General features: G+C 44.2%; 1 protein-coding gene across 4 annotated transcripts in view; it reads left to right on the top strand.

The window, feature by feature from the left end:
- The window catches only part of AFF1 (AF4/FMR2 family member 1), a 107,786-nt gene extending 92,360 nt beyond the window's left edge, over positions 1-15,426 (top strand). For all 4 annotated transcript variants that reach the window (XM_026068456.1, XM_026068453.1, XM_026068455.1 and 1 more), the window contains 6 exons: positions 1,675-1,811; positions 2,929-3,000; positions 3,592-3,685; positions 3,786-3,829; positions 5,289-5,518; positions 8,541-15,426. In XM_026068456.1, the coding sequence (XP_025924241.1) occupies positions 1,675-1,811; positions 2,929-3,000; positions 3,592-3,685; positions 3,786-3,829; positions 5,289-5,518; positions 8,541-8,662 (699 nt within the window). In that variant the 3' untranslated portion in view covers positions 8,663-15,426. The remainder of the gene's footprint in view (positions 1-1,674; positions 1,812-2,928; positions 3,001-3,591; positions 3,686-3,785; positions 3,830-5,288; positions 5,519-8,540) is intronic.
- The last annotated feature ends 3,536 nt before the right edge of the window (positions 15,427-18,962 follow it).

Below are 18,962 nucleotides of genomic sequence, written 5' to 3'. Positions count from 1 at the left end.
TTAGGAACGTTTGCCATAAAATATTGATTTTTTAAAAAATAGAAGATTGAAGTTTCTTCTCTTCACATCATTGAAAATATCATATGTTAGTTTCCTCTTAGGTTCTCTTGCTGACAGTTGCTTGTATGAATTTAGTTGTCCCCACAAATTTCTGTGCAGTGCCAACTGGGGAGTGAAGTCCAGTGAGATAAATTTGCAGTCAAGGCATATAAGTAAATCAGAAGAAAACTAGTTTTATGTGTGTAAGAATCATTTCAAGGTTCAGTACTCACAGTTGCAGAAGGAGTTTTGGCTGCAAAACCCTCATGTTTGTAAGGTATCTTCATGTTCCTGCAAAAATATATAGCTAGTCAGATGATAATGTTAGTATGTGCTGATACCACATCCAGCTCCCGTTGGAGGTCAGCAATACCATTTGACTGTGCTGTCATCTGTTTGCATATGAAGTCGTGGGACGTGCGTGTGCAGATTGTGGAGGTGGTAATCTGTGAGGGTCTCTGTTTAAACAGCAGGTAAATCTTGTTCAAGCTTTCTAAGTTCTGTAAGAGTAAACATCCTTGCACACTGAAGAAATGCACCAAAGTACTTCCTTTGAAACTTCGTTGTTTAAGCACTGTATTTTTTAAGTAAAGGTAAATGCAGGAGTTTTTTCTCACAGCAGGACAGATTTCAAACCAAATGAAAGCTATTGTGAGTCTCTTCCAAATACTTAATTTGAATATAAAACAAGATCTCAAGTTTTGAAAGAAGATTCCTCTAGGAAGAAGACTCCTGTAGCAGCCTTAAAGAGAGTGGGCAGGGAGGTAAAACAGAGAGAGATCTTCCCTCTCCTTATTTTATATTTCAAGGGAGGGTGTGAAGAGCCCTGGGATCACAGTGAATATTGCAGTGGGAAGCCCCCATCTGCCTGCCACGAGGCAGGCCTCCAAGACCAGGCAGTAATATCCAAAGAATGTGAGGATACTAAATTATCAGAAGAAAAGAATTACTCCAGAAGAGACCCAGATAGCCAGAGCACATAAAGCTGATGTGGGACCTCATTTAGCAGCTCTGCATGACCTGTTTGTAAATCTGGCATCACCTGCACTTTTACAGAAGTGCTGGGTTGCATTTGGACCCTTGTGTTTTTTTCCAACTATTTGGACAGGTGTACTCAGAGGAGTCACTTTAGGACTCTTAAAGCACATGCTGTTTAGCACAGAGGGATGTCTAGTTGCCACCATAACACCTATAATGTTAGCATGGTTGAAAACAGGGCTTTTCTTGTCCAGGACCCAGACTGAGAGCTGGAGGAAGGGGAGTTAGCACTTTTTACTGCAGGGTACATTTTGGAGAGGTTGAGAAGTTGGTCTGCTCTACAAATGTAGCTTGGTGAGGACAGAAAGTATTGTAGCGGAATGGTCCTGTCTGTCGTATTTCCTAAAGAGAAGCCTACAGGCTGAGACCTTGAAGGGTGGCAACAAGAGAGGACAGATGCCTTTCGCCGTTAAGCAGTCAGGGACACTTTCCCTGTGACAAGAGTTGCTGAGAACCCTTTAAATACCATTTGGAGGCCTTACTTGCATCTTTTTCTTTCTACAAATTCTGCCTCTCTAGGGAGAGAAAAGGAGTTCAAGTACCCTGAGAGAAATAGCTTTTCACATAGTCTAAAAATGAGAGTTTTCTTCCCAACAGACCGACAAGACTGGAAAGGCCTTTCAGTACTTGGATGCTGCTCTTTCCTTCATTGAATATGGGATTGCCGTGGAATCGGATGCACCAGCACCAAAATCAGCTTACAGCATATTCGCTGACACCATAGATCTCATCAAGTAAGTGGTTGCAGAAGCCTGCTGGTCGCATGGCACGTTTGGAGGGGAAGGGCTGGTTGTGGTGTTTGGTTGTGACGGTGGCAGCTGCGGATTCTTATCATGGAGCAGAGTTCTGGTTGCCGTACAAACACACAGGACAGACAGACCATCCAAAGACACCAGAACCAAATCTTTTGAAGTGTTTCAGCATTGCTTATCACAAGAATTAGGTACCATGCGCTGCTCAGGATTTGAGCCTTACAGCTGAGGTACACCAGTGAATACTGGACAAGACATTCACAGACACGAAGGAGCCTTGGCTTTATTTGGTTTCAAAGTTGCAATTGCATGTGAATCAACAGTGTTTCAGTTAAAAAAACAAAACAACAATGTAGTGTATGGAACAGTGTACCTTTAAAGGTCTTGCAGTTTGATTGAAGGCAGATGATATTGGTTTCTTCTATGTATGTCTCCACCAGTACATTTTACTGGAGTTTTTATAGCAGGCTTCCCCATTGTGTTTCACAGCTATAGTAGATATCACTGTGATAGTCATGACATACACAGGTAATGCCGCCCAAGGAACCATATACTGGAGAGAAAAGAAACAGGTGTCTTTTTATCTATATCGAACTTTGGGATTATGTGAGTATTTACAAGGGCTGACTCAACTTTTTGCCTTAGAGCTGGCTGAAACAGCTGTGAGTTGCCTTTCATGGTGGACTTCAGCCTTTTTTTTTTTTTTTTTAAATTGCATTAAGTTTGTTTTCTGGTTTTGATGGACTGTATTTCCAAAAGACTTTTGCTTCTTTGTTTTCAAAAATAAATTTTGCTTGCTTGTTTTTTTCCAAAAGTTTTTTTGCCAAAAGATTTCCACCAAGATGTCTGTCTTGGCCAGAAGCGCTTGAATTAATAGTTTACCTGTAGTAAGGTGGATACCTCTTCTGGGCCCCAGATCTGTAGCTGGCCCTTGGGGGGGGCATCTATTTGTAGGGATGTTGCCTGTTAATTAGTGTGTTAGGAGAGTGAATGGCATAAGGGGTCACCCCTTATGGACCAGTGGCATGCACTACATTATAAATAGTGTGACTTCAGAGCCCTGGTAGCTGACAAGATTCTGTTAATTTTGTTTCCTTAGATTCATAATGACATTAAAATCCTTTATGGACTCCTCAGCATCTTCACATGAAAAAATCTTTGCTGTGTTATGGTACGTAACTGCTTTTCTGTGCCTTCATATTCTGGTTTTGGACTTGCTGGAGTGAAAGACCTTCAGGGGTGAAGGAATGAGTTAAATGGGAAGCAAAATTTTGCAAGGAAACAAAATGATAGAAAAACCAGAGCTAACTGAAACATCTCTAAGCTGAGCTGGAATATCACAAGGGACCACACGTGGAAGGTGAAGGCTCTAAAATTTGATCTGCTGGTAACTTGAGAATGCATAAGGGCTTTCACCTAAGGTGAAAGAATGAAATTTGGCTGTCCACGTTTGAGCTGTGTAACAGAAGCTGCAATTGAACATAGCTGAGGCACTTCTGGATGGGGGCACACTGGGCCCATGGCACCTATAAGAGGCTGGGCACCTGTTTCTGTAAAATAGCAGATGTGACCCTTCCACTGTTTTTTCCTCTCATGTGATTTTTTTTCACAGTCTTTATGATGAGCAGAAGGAGGAGAGATTGAGCTTTCTTGAATTTGAAATAAAGTTGATATGTGTCTGCCCCTGTTCTGCAAGGTTAATTACTGCCAAGCGGGCAGCAGGCAGATGTGAGCGCTGACTCTCTGGTGTTTCTGTTCACAGCATGCGCTGCCAGTCCATTCTGCACATGGCAATGTTTCGTTACAAAAAAGACACTGCAATAAAGTATTCCAGGATCCTCAATGACCACTTCAAGGTAGAACATGTATATTATTAGGCTACCAGCTTAACAGATGGGGATAGCTACTGATGTTGGTTGTCAAACCCAAATCTAACAATTCTGTTCTTTGCTGCAGAGTTCTTCCAGAGTAACACAAGCACCTTCTCCATGTGTTGCAAGGTAAGATTAAAAAATAGGTATGTTGTAGTATGTCAATAAAGCTGTGAGCAAAAGTAGTAGCCGGAGTATTTGAGTTGCAAGCTGTATTTGAGTGACTCACAGCTCCCTCTCTATCTCACAGACAGAAATCGTATTGTCAGGGGCATGAATATATTTCAGCTATCGCTTTGCTGTCATCTCAGTTTGAAAGAGTTGTTTTTGGTACAAGATGCAAAGATTTACTGCATATCATACTGAACTGTTCTCCACCAAAGAAGCAGGCTCAGAGGAACAGGGAAGATCTTGTCAATGTGCTTCTCTGACAGCGCCTATAGTTTTCATCCTTGTTCTGTTAGATGTCTCAGATCCATGGAGACCTAATGGAATTCTGTCCCCATAGGACTTGTAAGTGCATCCCCATCTCCTTGGCCGCTGTCCTGTGTGAATATGCCTTTACTCTGTGGTAGCATAACTTTAAAGTGATACTTCAATATTTTCTCATTAGCTTATCCACTGTTTTTTTTTAAAAAGTCACTTTCTAATTTAATTTTTGAAAATTTTGTCATTTTTTGTGTGTCAGCAGCAGTGTTGCTGTATATGTGACAGCAAAAGTGAAAGGAACAATGGCACATAAGAGTGTTTGGCCTGATGCTTAAAAAACTGGGCCTGCATTTCATGCAATACTTGCATGTGCTAATTGGAAATATCTTGAGGTGGCCAAGTGCATTTTTGTGACAATGTGTAAGAATTTATTTTCTGTGTATTGTGATAATTGCATTTGGCAGACAGATACCTAGCTTCACATCTGTCCCTTTTTAACTTAATTGTTAAAAGATGCTTATTTGGACTTTAATATTGCTGTTGAAATTCCAGTTGTTTTTCTGCCACTTTGCACAGTATAGTTTAGCAGTATCTAAATTGTCTCCCAGTGCGGTGGTGGAGCCCTCTTATTTGAGTAACTTAGAATTAGGAAAGTGATGTAAGGAAGCCAGCTTGCGTCCAGAGGATGGGTGAGCTGACCACAGGTAGCTTTCCCAGTTCTGTGAATAAATATGCCTAAGCTGACCCAACTGCTTTGACTATCTCTCAGAAATCTCACGACACCATATCTGGGCAACTTAAGCATGCCTAAAATGGAATTTGTTAGGCAAACTATATAGGGAATGTGGGTAAGACTTCCACAAGTAGTTACAGACTTTGTAAGCTGGATGGGTGGCATTTTCTGAGGTCTAGTCCCTCTTTTTTTTTTTTTTTTTTGTCATAAGAGGAGTCCTTAGAGTTGCACATCACTTCAAAAATTGTGGCCTTGCACTCCGAGGACAACGGTGTGTTATGTAGCTGAACGCATCTCAGTTTTCAATACTCCACTTCATAGTGCAGGTCTGGATGACACCAGATACCTCCTGGCAGGAGATTGGCCTGTGGCAAGATATTTAACTTCAAAGTTAAGTGTTCATGATGGTGTTTCTCTCTCCCGCAGAAGCACAGGCACGCCTTCTCCTCTTTCTCCAATGCCCTCTCCTGCCAGTTCTGTGAGTTCTCAGCCAGGATCAAATGCTAGCAACTGTGGTGGCAACAGCATTGGCTCTTCAGTCAGCGTCCCCTTTAATATCCCAAGCATCACCTCTTCCTATGTCAACATCACTTCCTATATCCTCTATGCGTATGATATTTGGGAACAGGCTGATGCCCTGGCCAGGAAGAATAAGGGTAAGGTTTTTCCCGTTGGCTTCTCTGTCTTAATGTATTGTGCTTGCATGTATGTACTTGCTTAAATCCTAATACTCAGGTAAGCAAACACCAGATGTAAAGATCGAAGTCTTGAATAGTTGAAGTAACCAAGACATCTGGGGCATATTGGCAGGTTATTGGTGGAGATATTTTATGGCGGTACTTCAGTGAGTGTTCCAGTTAAAAGGTTGTCTTGGCCTGCTCAGACATCTAAGAGCTAAGGGACAAGGGTATCAAGTGGTGGAAAGCACCCAGCTCATTTCAGGGTAACATGAGAAGTATAAGGGTTTTTTTTAATGTTCGTTTTTTCCTTTTGGGGGGGCTTGTGTTTCTGAGTTGGTTCCCTTTCTTTACAAAAGCTTTGTGGTCTGTGGCCTTGGGTTTCATTTTATCTGTCAGAGTTTTTGTGTTGAAAGCTGTGAAGCTGGCTTTTCTCCTTAGGAGAGTAAGCGAGCAACACTTGACTTGGAGTCCCTGCTGGGCCCGTGACAAGCATTTGCCAGTAACATTTCCTATAATTGCTGCTATTTCTTTTCTTTTATGGTTTTGTTGTTAAAAATGTTGTTTTGTTATCATGTGGTACATACAATGGTGAATAAGCAAAAGCCCTCAGAATGGGTGCAGTTCAGACTGTAATGTGCCATCCCACATGAAGTTATAGTGTAATTTTTCTAAAAGGTGAGGTTTTTTGAGCTACTGAAGGTGAAGGGATGTATTTCCATGACAAACTTGAAAAAGAAAATGTATGATATGCCTGCCTAAATTCTTGGAAGGCTGTAAAAACATGCATGCTAATCGGGCAGCTTGGGCTGAAACCCAAAAAGGTTTTGCGAGTCACCTTTGAATAAAGTAACTGTTGGCTGTCCTCTGAGCAAAATTGTGCTCACAGCAGCAATTCAAGCGTAATATTGTGGACTATATCCTCAAAAGGCTGATTAAAGACTGACAAATATAAGGAGCAGCATATGTTGCTGATAAGCCAGAAAGTGAATGAGTCACCAAGGAAAACCCGTGGGAGGGCAGTCTGAGAACAATCTTGCATCAATCAAGACTAAACTCAAAACCTGTTCTATGTTGTTATTTTAATGTGGGTGAATGATTACTAGGGTAGTACGTATTCCCGAAGGAGTATATCTGTGCAGGAAAACAGCAAATACCCGTAGAGGTTTAGCAGTTGTTTTGACTGTTTGGGTTGGTGTAGGAGTTTCAGATTTGGAAGTTTAAGATACTCAGTGTAACGTACAGATGCCAAAAGATAGGGGGAGTGAATACATAAAACTAAAAGGCCACATCCTTGACGCTTTTATGCTATTCATAGCATATAAGAAGAACAGAAAAGCAACAGTGGCTTTCAGCCATCAGGTTCCCTTAAACAGGGAAGTCTCAAGTTAGCGGAAAACAGTTAGTTTTAATTGGTTTCTGAGTCACTTCTGCGGAGTTAAAATGCTTTCTTCTGGGTCCACAAGTAGATGGTTCCAGGACAGGACCCAGCTCAACATGGTAATTCAGAATAGTGCTGTGGATTGTGACGCTCTAACAGGTTGTCTTCTGGCCTCAAGTCTTCCTCAGAGAGGACAAGCTGAGGTTGCAAACGTGAATGTGGAGTCACTCTAAATCCAAACTCTGCCGTGTTCACGGATAAAATTATCTTCTGACTGCCCCGGCTTGTGGTTTTGAACCCTCTCTCTCTGCTTACAGCTCCTGCAAAGATCCTCTGTTCCTGGTGGACAGACTGGATACCCATTTTGTAAACAAAAGCAGGAAAATCGGGGGCAAGTGGAAAGCTTGAGAGTGAAAATGTTACACCCCCTGCTTCTGAAGAGGTCTTTGCACAGACAAGAAGAAATTCTCACCTGGGCTTATGCCCAAGGTTGGAGAAACTGAGGGGTTGGGACAGGCCCATGTAACTGGAAGGTGGGCCATGTAGTAACATCTTGGAAAGATGACTGAAAAAGAAAAAGATCTGACAGTTTCATGTAATTTACTCTAACTTGCATGGATTGTTGGCAGTGCAGAGCAGGGTGTGCTTTGCTGTCTCAGCAGGACGTGCAGCAGGCATCTGCCAGCGCTCGGCCCTGCTGCGTTGCCTGCATAGGTGCAGAAGTCCATCACCTCCTGCCAGGCTTCGACGCTGCACGAAGCATCTGCTTCCCAGGCCAGAAGGGGAACAGTTTGTTGGAAGTGGGCTGCAGGATAGTAACACTGTTGTTAAATTTGCCTGACGTGTCCAGTTGCGAGCAACTGAAATCAAAGACTTGCAACTTGGCCATACCTTGTCTGAGCTGTACGAGGTATCTGCCTCGTGTGAGGTGAACTCTTTTCCAAAGTTTTCACATCTAGTGGGTCGAGGTTTCTTTGCATGAGATTGAGGAGGGAGTATGCTGTTTTGCCCACGTAAAACAACATTTTTAAACCTGTTCTGCTGAGAAGCTGTGATGGCTCCAAGGCCTGGGGATGAAGGATGGGGACGAGCGTGATGACAGCTATGTGTGCTTCCAGGCATCGCTCAGAAAAGCACTCAAATCTGGCTTATTTAAAATCTGTGGAAAAAATGTCTGATCATGCACACATAATTGAGGGGTGTCAGCCGGCAGCTGCGCTGGAGTAGGCAGTGTGCCCGGGCTTGCAGGCTTCCCTCCTTCCCTCACCCCTACGACTTGGGTAGGTCTGAGTCGAGCCCTGTAGGAAGCATGTGGGTGGGAGACCTGGATATGAACACCCAAATTTTCGAACACTTATTGTGAAATCTTAACTTTTTTTTTTAATGCAAGGAGGTTCAATTTGCGTGGGCACGAGGCGGTTTTCCTCGTGCACGCTGTGTCTTGCAGGTTTGTTACACTTCTCGGCCTTCTAGTATTGATGCTCTTTCACATTAACGTGTTTGATCAGACTTCCTCACTGAAAGTATGTTGCTGTTGTTTCTCTCTATTGCACTTCTGTCTTTCGGATGTGCCTGTTGTGTGAAAACCAACCGTTTTCTTTCTCCCTCCCCTTTTTCTAGAGTTTTTTGCTGAACTCAGCACAGCGGTGTGCACTCTGGCACTGAACAGTAGCATGACTGAACTGGTACACTACACTAGACAGGGTTTACAGTGGCTGAGACTGGAAACAAATACGCCTTAACTGGTGCTCAAGGTGGTGAAATACCTTGAACTCTTTTGCACTTTGGAAGCCTCAGAAACAGTCTGGCTTGTTGAATCATTGGATACAAAGCACCTGCAAGGGAAGATAAATCAAGATGGAAGGGATCTGGTTACACTGGAAAAATTTTGAACTGAGCTTTTAGGGTAGCACTTTGCTGCCTTGAAAAAGAAGAGATGGAGGAAGGCCTCAGAGTTGATGATGCCTTCCTTTAAAACGACGAAGTGCAATGAATTGTCTGAGTGGCTCAATGTATTGATGGTCTATAAACATTTCTATTACAAATAACCAGCAGGACAATAATCACACATGAAGAAGTGCCGACAAGAAGGAAATTTGCCTCCAGAAGTTATTATGCAACATCCTGCAGTCTGCAACGGTTGTGTGCCCAGAAGAAATTTCAGAGAAGTGTTTTTGCAAACACAGATGCAAACCATAATGCTGGTTCTTTGTTTCTCAGATGACAGAGCAAGGGGAGGACGAATCCTCATCAGCACCGAACAGCATTACATTAAAATAAAAATGGCAGAGTGGTCTGCCTTGCCTGCTTTCCAACCTCACCCTCTTGCATTTTTCAGCCAGCTGCTCTACTGAGAAGCGAGTGAAACCACTGCCTTCAGTGCTGCAAGTTCACTTCTTAAATCATCGTTGCTTTGATTTTCTTCCTTGCCATGCACTCATGCACACGCGCGCCCTTAACACTAGAACGATTTCACTTATGGTCTTGCTTAGTTTAAGCCTCGTAAGCCAAACACAGTTGCGGTGGAGGAATTATCAGGTGAGGTTAGGGAAAGCTCCGTGTCTCTTCTGTGGTGGAGGAACATCACTCCCACTGAGGGCTGACTCCTCGTCTGATTGCTGTTTGCGGTTTTGATGGGGGGGGGATGGCGGGATGGAAGACAGCCATATGGGGTCACTGTGATAGTTTGGACATGATTCTGAGTCTTAGAGCTTAAATTGGGAGGAATTGCTTCTACTTAAGGTGGGACTGAGTTGCTGAATGTGGAACATAAAACAAATTTTGCCTTTGGATGTTTGCCCACAACCATCGCTGGTCTTGGTGAATATCTAAGAGCAGGATTTGGTACTGAAGTACTACATCATTCATGTGGGAGATAACTCGTGTGCTCTTTCTCAACTGAGCTACAGGTTGGGCCCAGCAACTTAGGAATCCATCTTCAAGGGAACACAAAAGGGAATCATTAGCTGTTTGCAAGCATTTCTTCCTTGTCAGGGGCTGCATTTTTGAAATGGTGGTTTTGCAGACAGCAATAACAGTGAAGAACGTATCCACAGCATTCTCATGTTCAGTAAGATGGCACCCTTCTTTACCCAAAGATTTCCTGTTGCATTACAACAGCGTTCTGCCATCCTCATACCTAATAGTGTGCCTTAGCTCTCTGGTCCCCTCTTGCACCCCTCACCCCGTTTCTGACAGACCAGTGGGAGTGGTGAAGAGCAGGATGGCGTCACAGAATAGTTGTGCTTACAGGAAAGAAAATATTTCCAGTGAATTAGCTCCCTTTTCCACATAATTTCAGGATGGAGGAACATGTGTGCTGCAGTACAGCAGTACCCCCTTTGTAAAATATTTGGTCGCAGTTTTAAGGCTCGTGAAAACTGATAGCAGATATCACCAAAAGTTCTGAATTTCTAAAAGTTGCTTCCTCCGGGAAGGCTTCACTGGCAGGAGTGCACCATGTGGGAGAGCCTTGCTGGAGCTGGGGAGCCCCAGCACTTCACGTGGGGTCGGCACCGAGAGCTCTCCTCTTACCTCCTCTGGTGGCAGAGGGCCTTCGGGATCCCAGGTGTGTCTCCTCAGATCTTAAAGGAACTGTCCTTTTACGTTCACTTTACTAAAAGCCTTAGTGCATTTCAGGGATAAGCTATCCTAACCAGTGGAAGGAAAGTCCATATTTCTCCCCCAGTTTTACTTATGAAACTCCACACACGCACCTCCTCTCAGGAGGAACAACTGCTTTGAGTAAATGCATGGGCAGAGGTTCTGTATTAACTGTTTTATTCTCAGGAAGTGTGGGAATGGCAAACAAAATTCAAGTTTCAATGTGCACTTTGGAGCCGCTGTTCTGACTGTAACGAGCTGGATTACAGACCAGCGGATTGATATCTTCTTCTGACTTAAATAAGGCTAGTTTTAGGATTGTCAGCTGAGGAGGAAGGAAGGTAGAAAGCTTTACTGATCTTGAAAATCAGTATGGGAGTCTGCAAGAAATGCAGCAGAGCACTAGGGGTAAGTGTAAGGTGAAATAGGGACCCTCATCATCCAGGTACTTCCATTTTGCACCTGCCCATCTATCTGCCTCCCTGCTGCCGGGTCTGGTTCCTTGCCGTTCAGCCGCTGCTGTCCCATCGGAGCCGCCTCGGCAAGGTGCTCTCACCCTGGGAAGCAGTGCTTGTGGCTGCCTGCTGGCCTGGCAGGAGCACGCGGCTCTCCGGCCGCAGGTCCCCGGGGACCTCTCCTCCCCTGCCTCTTGAGCACTTTGGTACCTGGGCAGCACTAATGTCCTGCTCTGCTCCTGGGAAAGCTTATTCAAGGGAGCTGGGCAAGCAAGGGCTGCAAGGAGAGACTCGGTTACTGCAGATGCACTGCTGCCATTTGCTTCTTGACGGTTTGGGCGGTGGGGGAAAACGCAGTGCGTGGCCCGTTGCCTTGCAGCGGTGGCTGTGCAAGGCCCGCTCCCGCTCCCAGGGCAGCCGTCAGCAAGCTCCCCTTGGCGGCGGTCAGAAACAAGATCACAGGCAGCCAGCACAGCGTGCGTAGGGGGTTTCGTTTTGGGGATCTCATCTCAAAAGTGAGGAGTGGGCTCTGGAAGCATCTGTGATAAGCTGCAAACCATGAAGCTACGTTCTGTTTTAGTCTGTAGAAGAGACCATGTAAATAATAGCTAATTTTTAAAAAGCCATCATGTTTCAACCTTGAGCCAGGTCAGAGGCCCACGAAGGGTGAGGAAAGATGCCCATAGTTTTCAGTGGGGCCTGGTCAGGCCCCCCAAAAAGAGTGGGGGAAATACCATTTGCCATTAGGAAGCAAACCCAGGAATCAAAGGAAAAACAAAGGTGATGGTTGAGTCCCAGAAGGAAAGAAGGAGGCTATGGTAGCAAAGCAGCATCATTTCCATGCAATATTTATTTAGAAGAAATAATACGTGTGTTTAAATTGTCAAATGTTCTATTTTTAAGATGCCATTTATTTAATAGTTGAAAAGCCCCACCTAGGTGGAGATGTAGATCTCTTCTGTAACTGAAAGTCAAAGTCTGGCTGCAATGTCCTTGTTTTTGTTTTTGTCCTCTCCGCTCCCTCTTGGTTCCCATTATAAATCTGTACATCTTAAATTTATTTTGGGGGGTGCATCTCCCTCTTGTAAATAACCTTTTCTGCCCTGTGTGTGATGGAATTTCCCAAATGATTGATTCATGCATATGGGGTAATAAACAATAAATGAAGTAGCCTATTCGTGAAGCGTTGTTGCAAGAGTCCTCATGTTCTCAGCTTCTTGTAGAGAAATTGTAATTTGCCTCTTCTCTCTGAACGGTCTTAGTGTTTCATTTCTGAATTAGGTTTGAGTATAAATTTCTGTACGAGAAGTCATTGTTTGAATTTTTTCCGTGTTTGTCACTTCTCGGCCTTTCCTTTAGGAACACGAATGGGTGCAAATCTAGAGGCTCAGAGTGGCAGGAGAGTCACAACACACAGACATCTGCCTTGTATCCTAGTGAGAGGGATTCGGGGGTGTGTTGGGGTCTCTTTTTCAAACTGGCAAATAATGTCCGATAGAGACCGGCTTTGGGGGTTTTTTGGAGGAAAAATCTACAGTTTTGTTTCATGCAGTCTGACAAGTTAAATAAGGAAATAAGAATACAAGGCAGAAACTGTGATTCAAGTGTACTGTTATGCATGTGCCATAAAGATGTTGCAAGGCTTAGTTATAGGAGGCGGATCTGCTCATATACAGTTTGTTATTACATTTCTGAAACCTGGGGAGGAGGAGAGTACTGACCGTCTCGGGATTTTTGCCAGCTGGCCCGAGTGCTCCTTTGGGATTTTATTTCCTGTAGTGGCTCTACTTCTCATTGGTCGTGTAAGGTGATCTCTTGGCAATGGCCTTATACTTCTCATTGGGGTATTTTTCTACTTTGTTTTGTGTTGAAAAATGTAACTGTTCCTTGGAAGAATGATTTTGCATATCTCTATGCACTATTGTGATATAATTCATGTGTATAATTCAGGTCCTTTTTGCGACACGCGTTGCACCTAAGACTATTTGCTAATTATGGATGTGGGTTTTTTTTAAATAGTATGTAAATTGTAGAAGATACTGAAACCTGTTTTAATACTCACTAGATATCTTGCTGTTACAGATACTGTATATAGAAATATACACTCTTTTTAGGTCAATGCACTTTTTCACTGCACACTTAAAATCCCAATGGCAATATTGGTATTGAAGTAAGAATAAAAGAAAGAAAACATAGTTTATCAAAAGCGAAATGTGAAACATCCCCAGGTGAGCATCTGGTGTGATTTTAGCTACCAAACAGACTGGAGGAGCCTGCTGGTGCATTTACTCACGCAAGCTGGAACTGGGACTAAAATCATTGCAATTGGTTTTTTTTCAAGCAGCGTGAAACCACGTTGGCCGGAGGCTAGTTAAAAGATTCACGTAGGGTAAGAAAAAGACTGTGTGAAGATCGCTTCTGGTTGCGGCTATATATGCCTAGGGTGTGTGGGTTAAATGCCTGCGAGTTTGGCTTGGTTCTGGTTTTGGTGGGGTGAGAGGGGTAGCTGAAAAGCAGCTGTGCTTCCTGCAGGGAGCCTTTTCTTCAGGGCTCGTTCGCGTGCTCTGGCGCACCGTTTCCTCTCCTCCTGGCTCCCGCTGTAGTCCCCGAAAGGTAGGTTTTCCACACTACGTATCAGACTGCCCTGGGGGCAAAGTGATGGAGGCGGGGAGGGCAAGGAGCCGCGCAGTGCGGAAGGAGACACGGCACGTYGGTAGGGAAAGGGCCCAAAAGCTGTGGAGGGGTGAAGGCGGCATGGGAGGTCTTGGGACTGGCAGCCAGCATCAGGTAAAATATTTTGGGGTGGTTTTCCAATAATGTTTGATTGTTTATTTATTGACCAAACCTAATTTTGAAACCATGTCTAATTTATTTTGAGATTTTTTATACGTTATAGATTAGGTTTCTTTCTCCCTTTGACCTTGCTTACCCTTACATTATTTCCAGCCAAACAGCTGCCTTAAAGGTTGMTTGCAGCTTCTCAACCCTATCCTGGTCTCCAAGCGCTAAAATCTCTCTTTGGCAGCCTGTGCTTTCTTTGTAGTAATTGCACTTTTAGGAACCACTGTCACTCCCCGACATCAACAGTATTCCTAGGCCGTCATCAGCATTTCTGAATTGGTTTCCATAAACTCTCTGTGTCCCTGAAACAAGGATGTGTACGTGTTACAACCGCACCATGTTGTCGCTTGTGTTTGGCAATGCGTTTTGCAAAGGTGCACGGTTCCTGGAATTCTTGGTGGCTTTTTCCTCTCCTGCTCAGTATTGCTGAGGGGTTTTTTTGGGTCCAATGTTTCATCGTAACAATACAGCAATGTTGTCCACTTCTGTTAAGCAAAGCTGCAGCCCAACTGGTATCTTTTTTCTGTTCTGATTTAACATTTGCATGTGCGTGTCAGTCCACGCGTGATCTGTTGCAGCTGCAAGGCCTTTCTTCAAGTTCCCCAAACCTGTACACCTTTTTGCTTGCTGTAGGAAGCGCGGCAGCTTCTGAACTCTTATTCGTGAGCTGTCCTCGCTGTTCAGAAATGCCCAGAGAGCTAGTTAGCATTTTGTGTAAGGTTTTTGGTTTGTTTTGTTGTTCAGAAAGCCCTGGGAACTGGGGATCAGCGAGACATAATCTGGGAATGAGGGCAGAAGGCAGATGGGCTTCCTGAATGGTGTTTTCTTTGTTAAGCGAATGCTTATTATAGTGCTGTGAGCGCAGGCAAGGGTGATGTTGTCAGGTCTCCAGGCTGCACGTGAATCATGGCATCGCGCTCAAACTGCTGCTCATCTGCTCAGCCGTCGGCCGCGCTGTCCTTGCCTTGCCGGGTCATTGCCGTGTGATTTGTGTTTTCAGTGTTACCATCCAAGGTTGGGTTTTTTCGCCCTTGCTCCTCACCTCTGAGCATAGATAAAACACCGCAATTCTCGGTGAAAACATTCTTTAAAAAGCAATCGTCAAGTTGCCTGAAGGGGGCATATTGATCTTAAATCTGTTAAGTTGTCCCCATCTCTTGTGGAATAACGTGCCAGTTCTCGCTCCCTCAGCAGTTCTTCACCTGTGCTGGGACCCAGCTGTGGCCTGGGTACTGTCGAGTCTTAGAGCTTCGTGGAATACTGAGGACACTCGACATCTCGCAGAACAGAGTCTCCTGTGGGAAAAGATGTGCAACTAAACCAGGGGAGGGGATGGGTATATTTTAAGTACTTCAGCACTGAATCTGCACTCTGAGGCTTCTGTGAATAAGAATTAGCGGCCTTTTGTAGTCCTTTAAAAAGATGAAAATCAGATCTGTGATACAGCTTAAAAAAAAAAAGAAAAGAAAAAAAACTCTCCAAAGAAATTGTGCCACAGATCTTTTGTTTGTTTCTCTTCTGTACTGAGGATGAATTGCTCCGTGTACGTGTGTGTATAGATACATACATACATATATATATATATAAATTAAAAAAGTGAATTTTGACTTGCTTGTCTTCAAATTCTTCAGATGAAAAGGATATTGGTCAAAACTGTAAAGATGAAATGAAAAGTAAGCAGCCGGGGGAGAGGGAATTGTTTTTGTGATCTGAAACTGGTTTTTTTTAACCTCCTCTGTTCCAGTCACGCACAGCCACCCAAGCCCAGCAGCGGGGTGCAGGTCACCTCCGTAGCTGAGGCTTCGTGTGGTCGTGCCATGTGTGATAGCGCCAAACATCCTTCTCAGCACAAGGGCTGAACTGGTTGAAGCATTCGATGACACGAACTTGCCACTGGCTTCATTTTATCACCGTCTTTGGAGGGAAGGTGTCAAAACTACATTTTTAATTGCTTTAAACTTGAAGTTTGAAATCCAGGTGTTCATCTTGACACAGTGATATCGGTACTCTTTAAGTACTGCTTTAGCAAATATTGAAGTGTATTTCCAAGTCCAATTTGTTTTGATGAGACTTGGGCATGTTTTACTGGGCCAAGCAGTCTCGGAAGCCGTGGATGCCTGGTAGGTATGCGTTTCCCATTTTTCCTCTCGTAATGACTTCATGCCTAGTGGTCTGATGCTGTCTCTTTTGGTTGATAGCATTAAAAAAAGACAAAAACAGATGTCCATTTTACCGGTTCATTTTGTCTGACAACTTTGACCTTCTTTCAATGAGAGAAATGGTAATTAAGGGTGGTAACTAACCTTCTATTAGAAAACAGTCATCAGTGGGTGTGAATCAACCCCACGGAGGTGCAGAGGAAATACCTTGCGGTATTCACAGAAGCAGACAGATTCCACAGGGGGCTGGAGATAGCAGTGACGCTGGCTCCGAAACTGAGACGCTGTGACGGAGTCTGCTCCTCCAGGGTAGCTGTGCCCATTCAAGTGGCCGTGGGCATTACAGAGCAGAGCAAGTAGTGCCCACGTCAGACTGCTTGAGTTCCTCTGAGAGGCTCTGGTGGAGGGAGTGTTGGCCTATATTGGAGCAACGTTAGTGCCAAAATTGAACGGGCTTCTACCCTGAAGGGCTTAGGCTGAAAGCCTAAGTGCACACAGATGTCACAAGCAGGAAAAGCACGTGCGTGGGGCATCTTGCAGGGAAACCTGGAGTCTTGGATCTTCGGTAAAGATGGAGAGTGCCGAATTACCAGCGAGGTTGTCAGAGGTAAAATAAGTTATAGTTAGCTGACCTAGCAGTGGTCCAGCAACTCTAATTTGGTGATGAAGAGCTTGGAAACCAGCTGGGGTGAGGCAGAGCTGAGGGTGACCAGCTGGGAAAAGGGGGAGGGAAAAGGGCATGGCAGTTTTTTGAAGGTAGAAGGAAGACAGGGTACAAAACAGAAATATAGCAACAGCAGCTAGCATGCCCTTTGAGAACTGGAAGAAAGGAAGGCTGCTTGGCTCTGCTCTTTCATTCCTCTCCTTTCTGTCCTGTGCTGACCGTGATTTTGGCTGGGGAGCTGGTGACCACTTGCACAACATACCAGTAAGAAGGGAGCAGAAAGCTGCTTTGTGGAGTAATGTGCAAGGACAATTTATTTGATGGCTAAATGCAATCATATTGGTGGCTGCCTTGTGCTGTTTGTTTCCTCTGGTAGTTGTTTGGTGTGGATCTGACTCAGACTGGCTCAGGATGGTGCACGGAGTTGCAATTACCTCCTCCCATCAGCCCATGCTGGGTTAGGTGTGCTGACTTGCACAGTCCTGCTTTTCTTCTTGGAAAATGTGTGTAGGGGAAGATAATTCATAATTTACGTGTGATTCTTGGCCTGTGCTCAGTCTTACCCGTCAAGCAAATGGAGACACACAAAGTTTTCTTGCTGGCCATGTAACCAGAGCCAAGCCTTACTGCCACTCCCAAGAACGGCTAGAACTGCATAGTTTCCTGCTTAGCACATTCATTTTCGGGACCATTAATTTAATAAGCATCAGAGAAATTCTTCTGTGGGATGCTGCCAGGTAGCAGGGGCACTTAAAAGCAAAGCAGTCAGCCACAGGCGTGTGTGCGTCCTCTTAGTCGTGGCCCAGTGCACGCGTGCTTTATTATTTTAATCGGGACACTGGCTGTGGCACCACTTCACGCGGGTTGTGCGCGGTAATGGAAAGATCAAGTCACCACTTCAGTGGAAAAAATCATCCAAAACTGGGCTAAACTTGTCCACATCATAGCGAATGACAAGGCATGGCATGGGGGAGGAAACAGCAGGTATTTATTTGTGGGGGCTCTTTGCTCAAAGCGATTGCACATGACAACCCCTGCAGACCCTTTTGACCAGACAAGTCTGATGACAGAAATTATATAGCTGCCTGTTGACTTTTTTTTATACTTGAGCAGCTTTAAAACGAAACTGTCTGGAAGCCAAAGAATTGCTCTAAATTGCCATGAAGTGACAGCAGCACCAAACTTGTTGACAGGGCCAGGAAAGAATTAAAAATAAAAGTTTAATCTCCTGGCCAAGGGTGCTGTATTTTCTGCCAGTTCCAGTTGAGAGAACATGCAAAGGTTCAGAAAACATACAGATGTGGTAAAAGCAGCCAGCAAAAAAATAAAGTAGAGCATCTAGAATAAAGTACTTAGATTTGCAAAACTGAACACCCCAGCGAGAGGATGTTGAAAATAGCTTTAAAAGGAATTTCAGCCTAGATGAAGGTAGAAAGTCACATTTAAGTGTGAGAGTAATCTGGAGTTACTCACCTTGCAGGCATTGGTTCTGAGTAAGCTTGAACAGGTTAATTGGCTGAGTTTTTATTGCCTGATGAGGACTTGTTTGTAAAATGTGTCTGAGTGTCATTTCATGCTGGAACAGTGGTCACAAGCTTTTATCGCAGTGAACGTGCAGTAGGAGCCTCAGCAGAGAGAGCAGACACTCACCAAGCAAGGTAAACACAACCACACACGTTTCTCTGTGCAGCTCAGGGCAGTTGTGTCATGATGGAGCTTTTGGAAAGCTGTGTGATCGGTGTTGTATCTGAACGTTGACTTTTATCTGTAGCAAACCTTTATTTACTCCAGACTTTCTCTGAGTTAGTGAAGGACTGTCTCTCATTCTTCTTCTGCGTTTGCCATTTGTAAACATCTTTGCCTGTTGACATGATTTTTCTCAAGCAGCTCATTTCCAACTCCCGGAAGAATCACTCCAGAAGGAAAACGTTGGTGCAGGTGGAGGTAGTACGCAAAGCATGCAGTCAGGACGCAGGAGAACAATCTGATTTTAGGTAAGCACACCCAAAAGTTGTGAATAGCAAAGTAGGCCCATAAAAGTCACTAGGATTCCGATACCTTTTACTACTTGACTTTCTGCATTTCTGATGCTGGAACTTGCATGAAGTCGGAGTGAGTCCAGGCGAAGAGGCTGGTCAGCCTGAGTGTGGGTTTCATAATCTGCTGCCAGTAACACTGGCGGCAATTGCACTTTTGTGTATTTAGCTACCTCCCTGCTGCTCCAAAAAAAAATAGAAATGTGTTACCAGATTATGAACATAAGAAAATCCGTTAAGATGGATAAATTGGCGTGTTTTGTGCTCTAAATACACATACGTTG

This window comes from Apteryx rowi, unplaced genomic scaffold (genome assembly GCF_003343035.1).
Source record: "Apteryx rowi isolate R43461 unplaced genomic scaffold, aptRow1 scaffold_270, whole genome shotgun sequence".
In the NCBI taxonomy this organism is placed as follows: domain Eukaryota; kingdom Metazoa; phylum Chordata; class Aves; order Apterygiformes; family Apterygidae; genus Apteryx; species Apteryx rowi.
The sequence above is the reverse complement of the archived record's forward strand: the minus strand, read 5'-3'. Positions and strand labels throughout refer to the sequence as shown.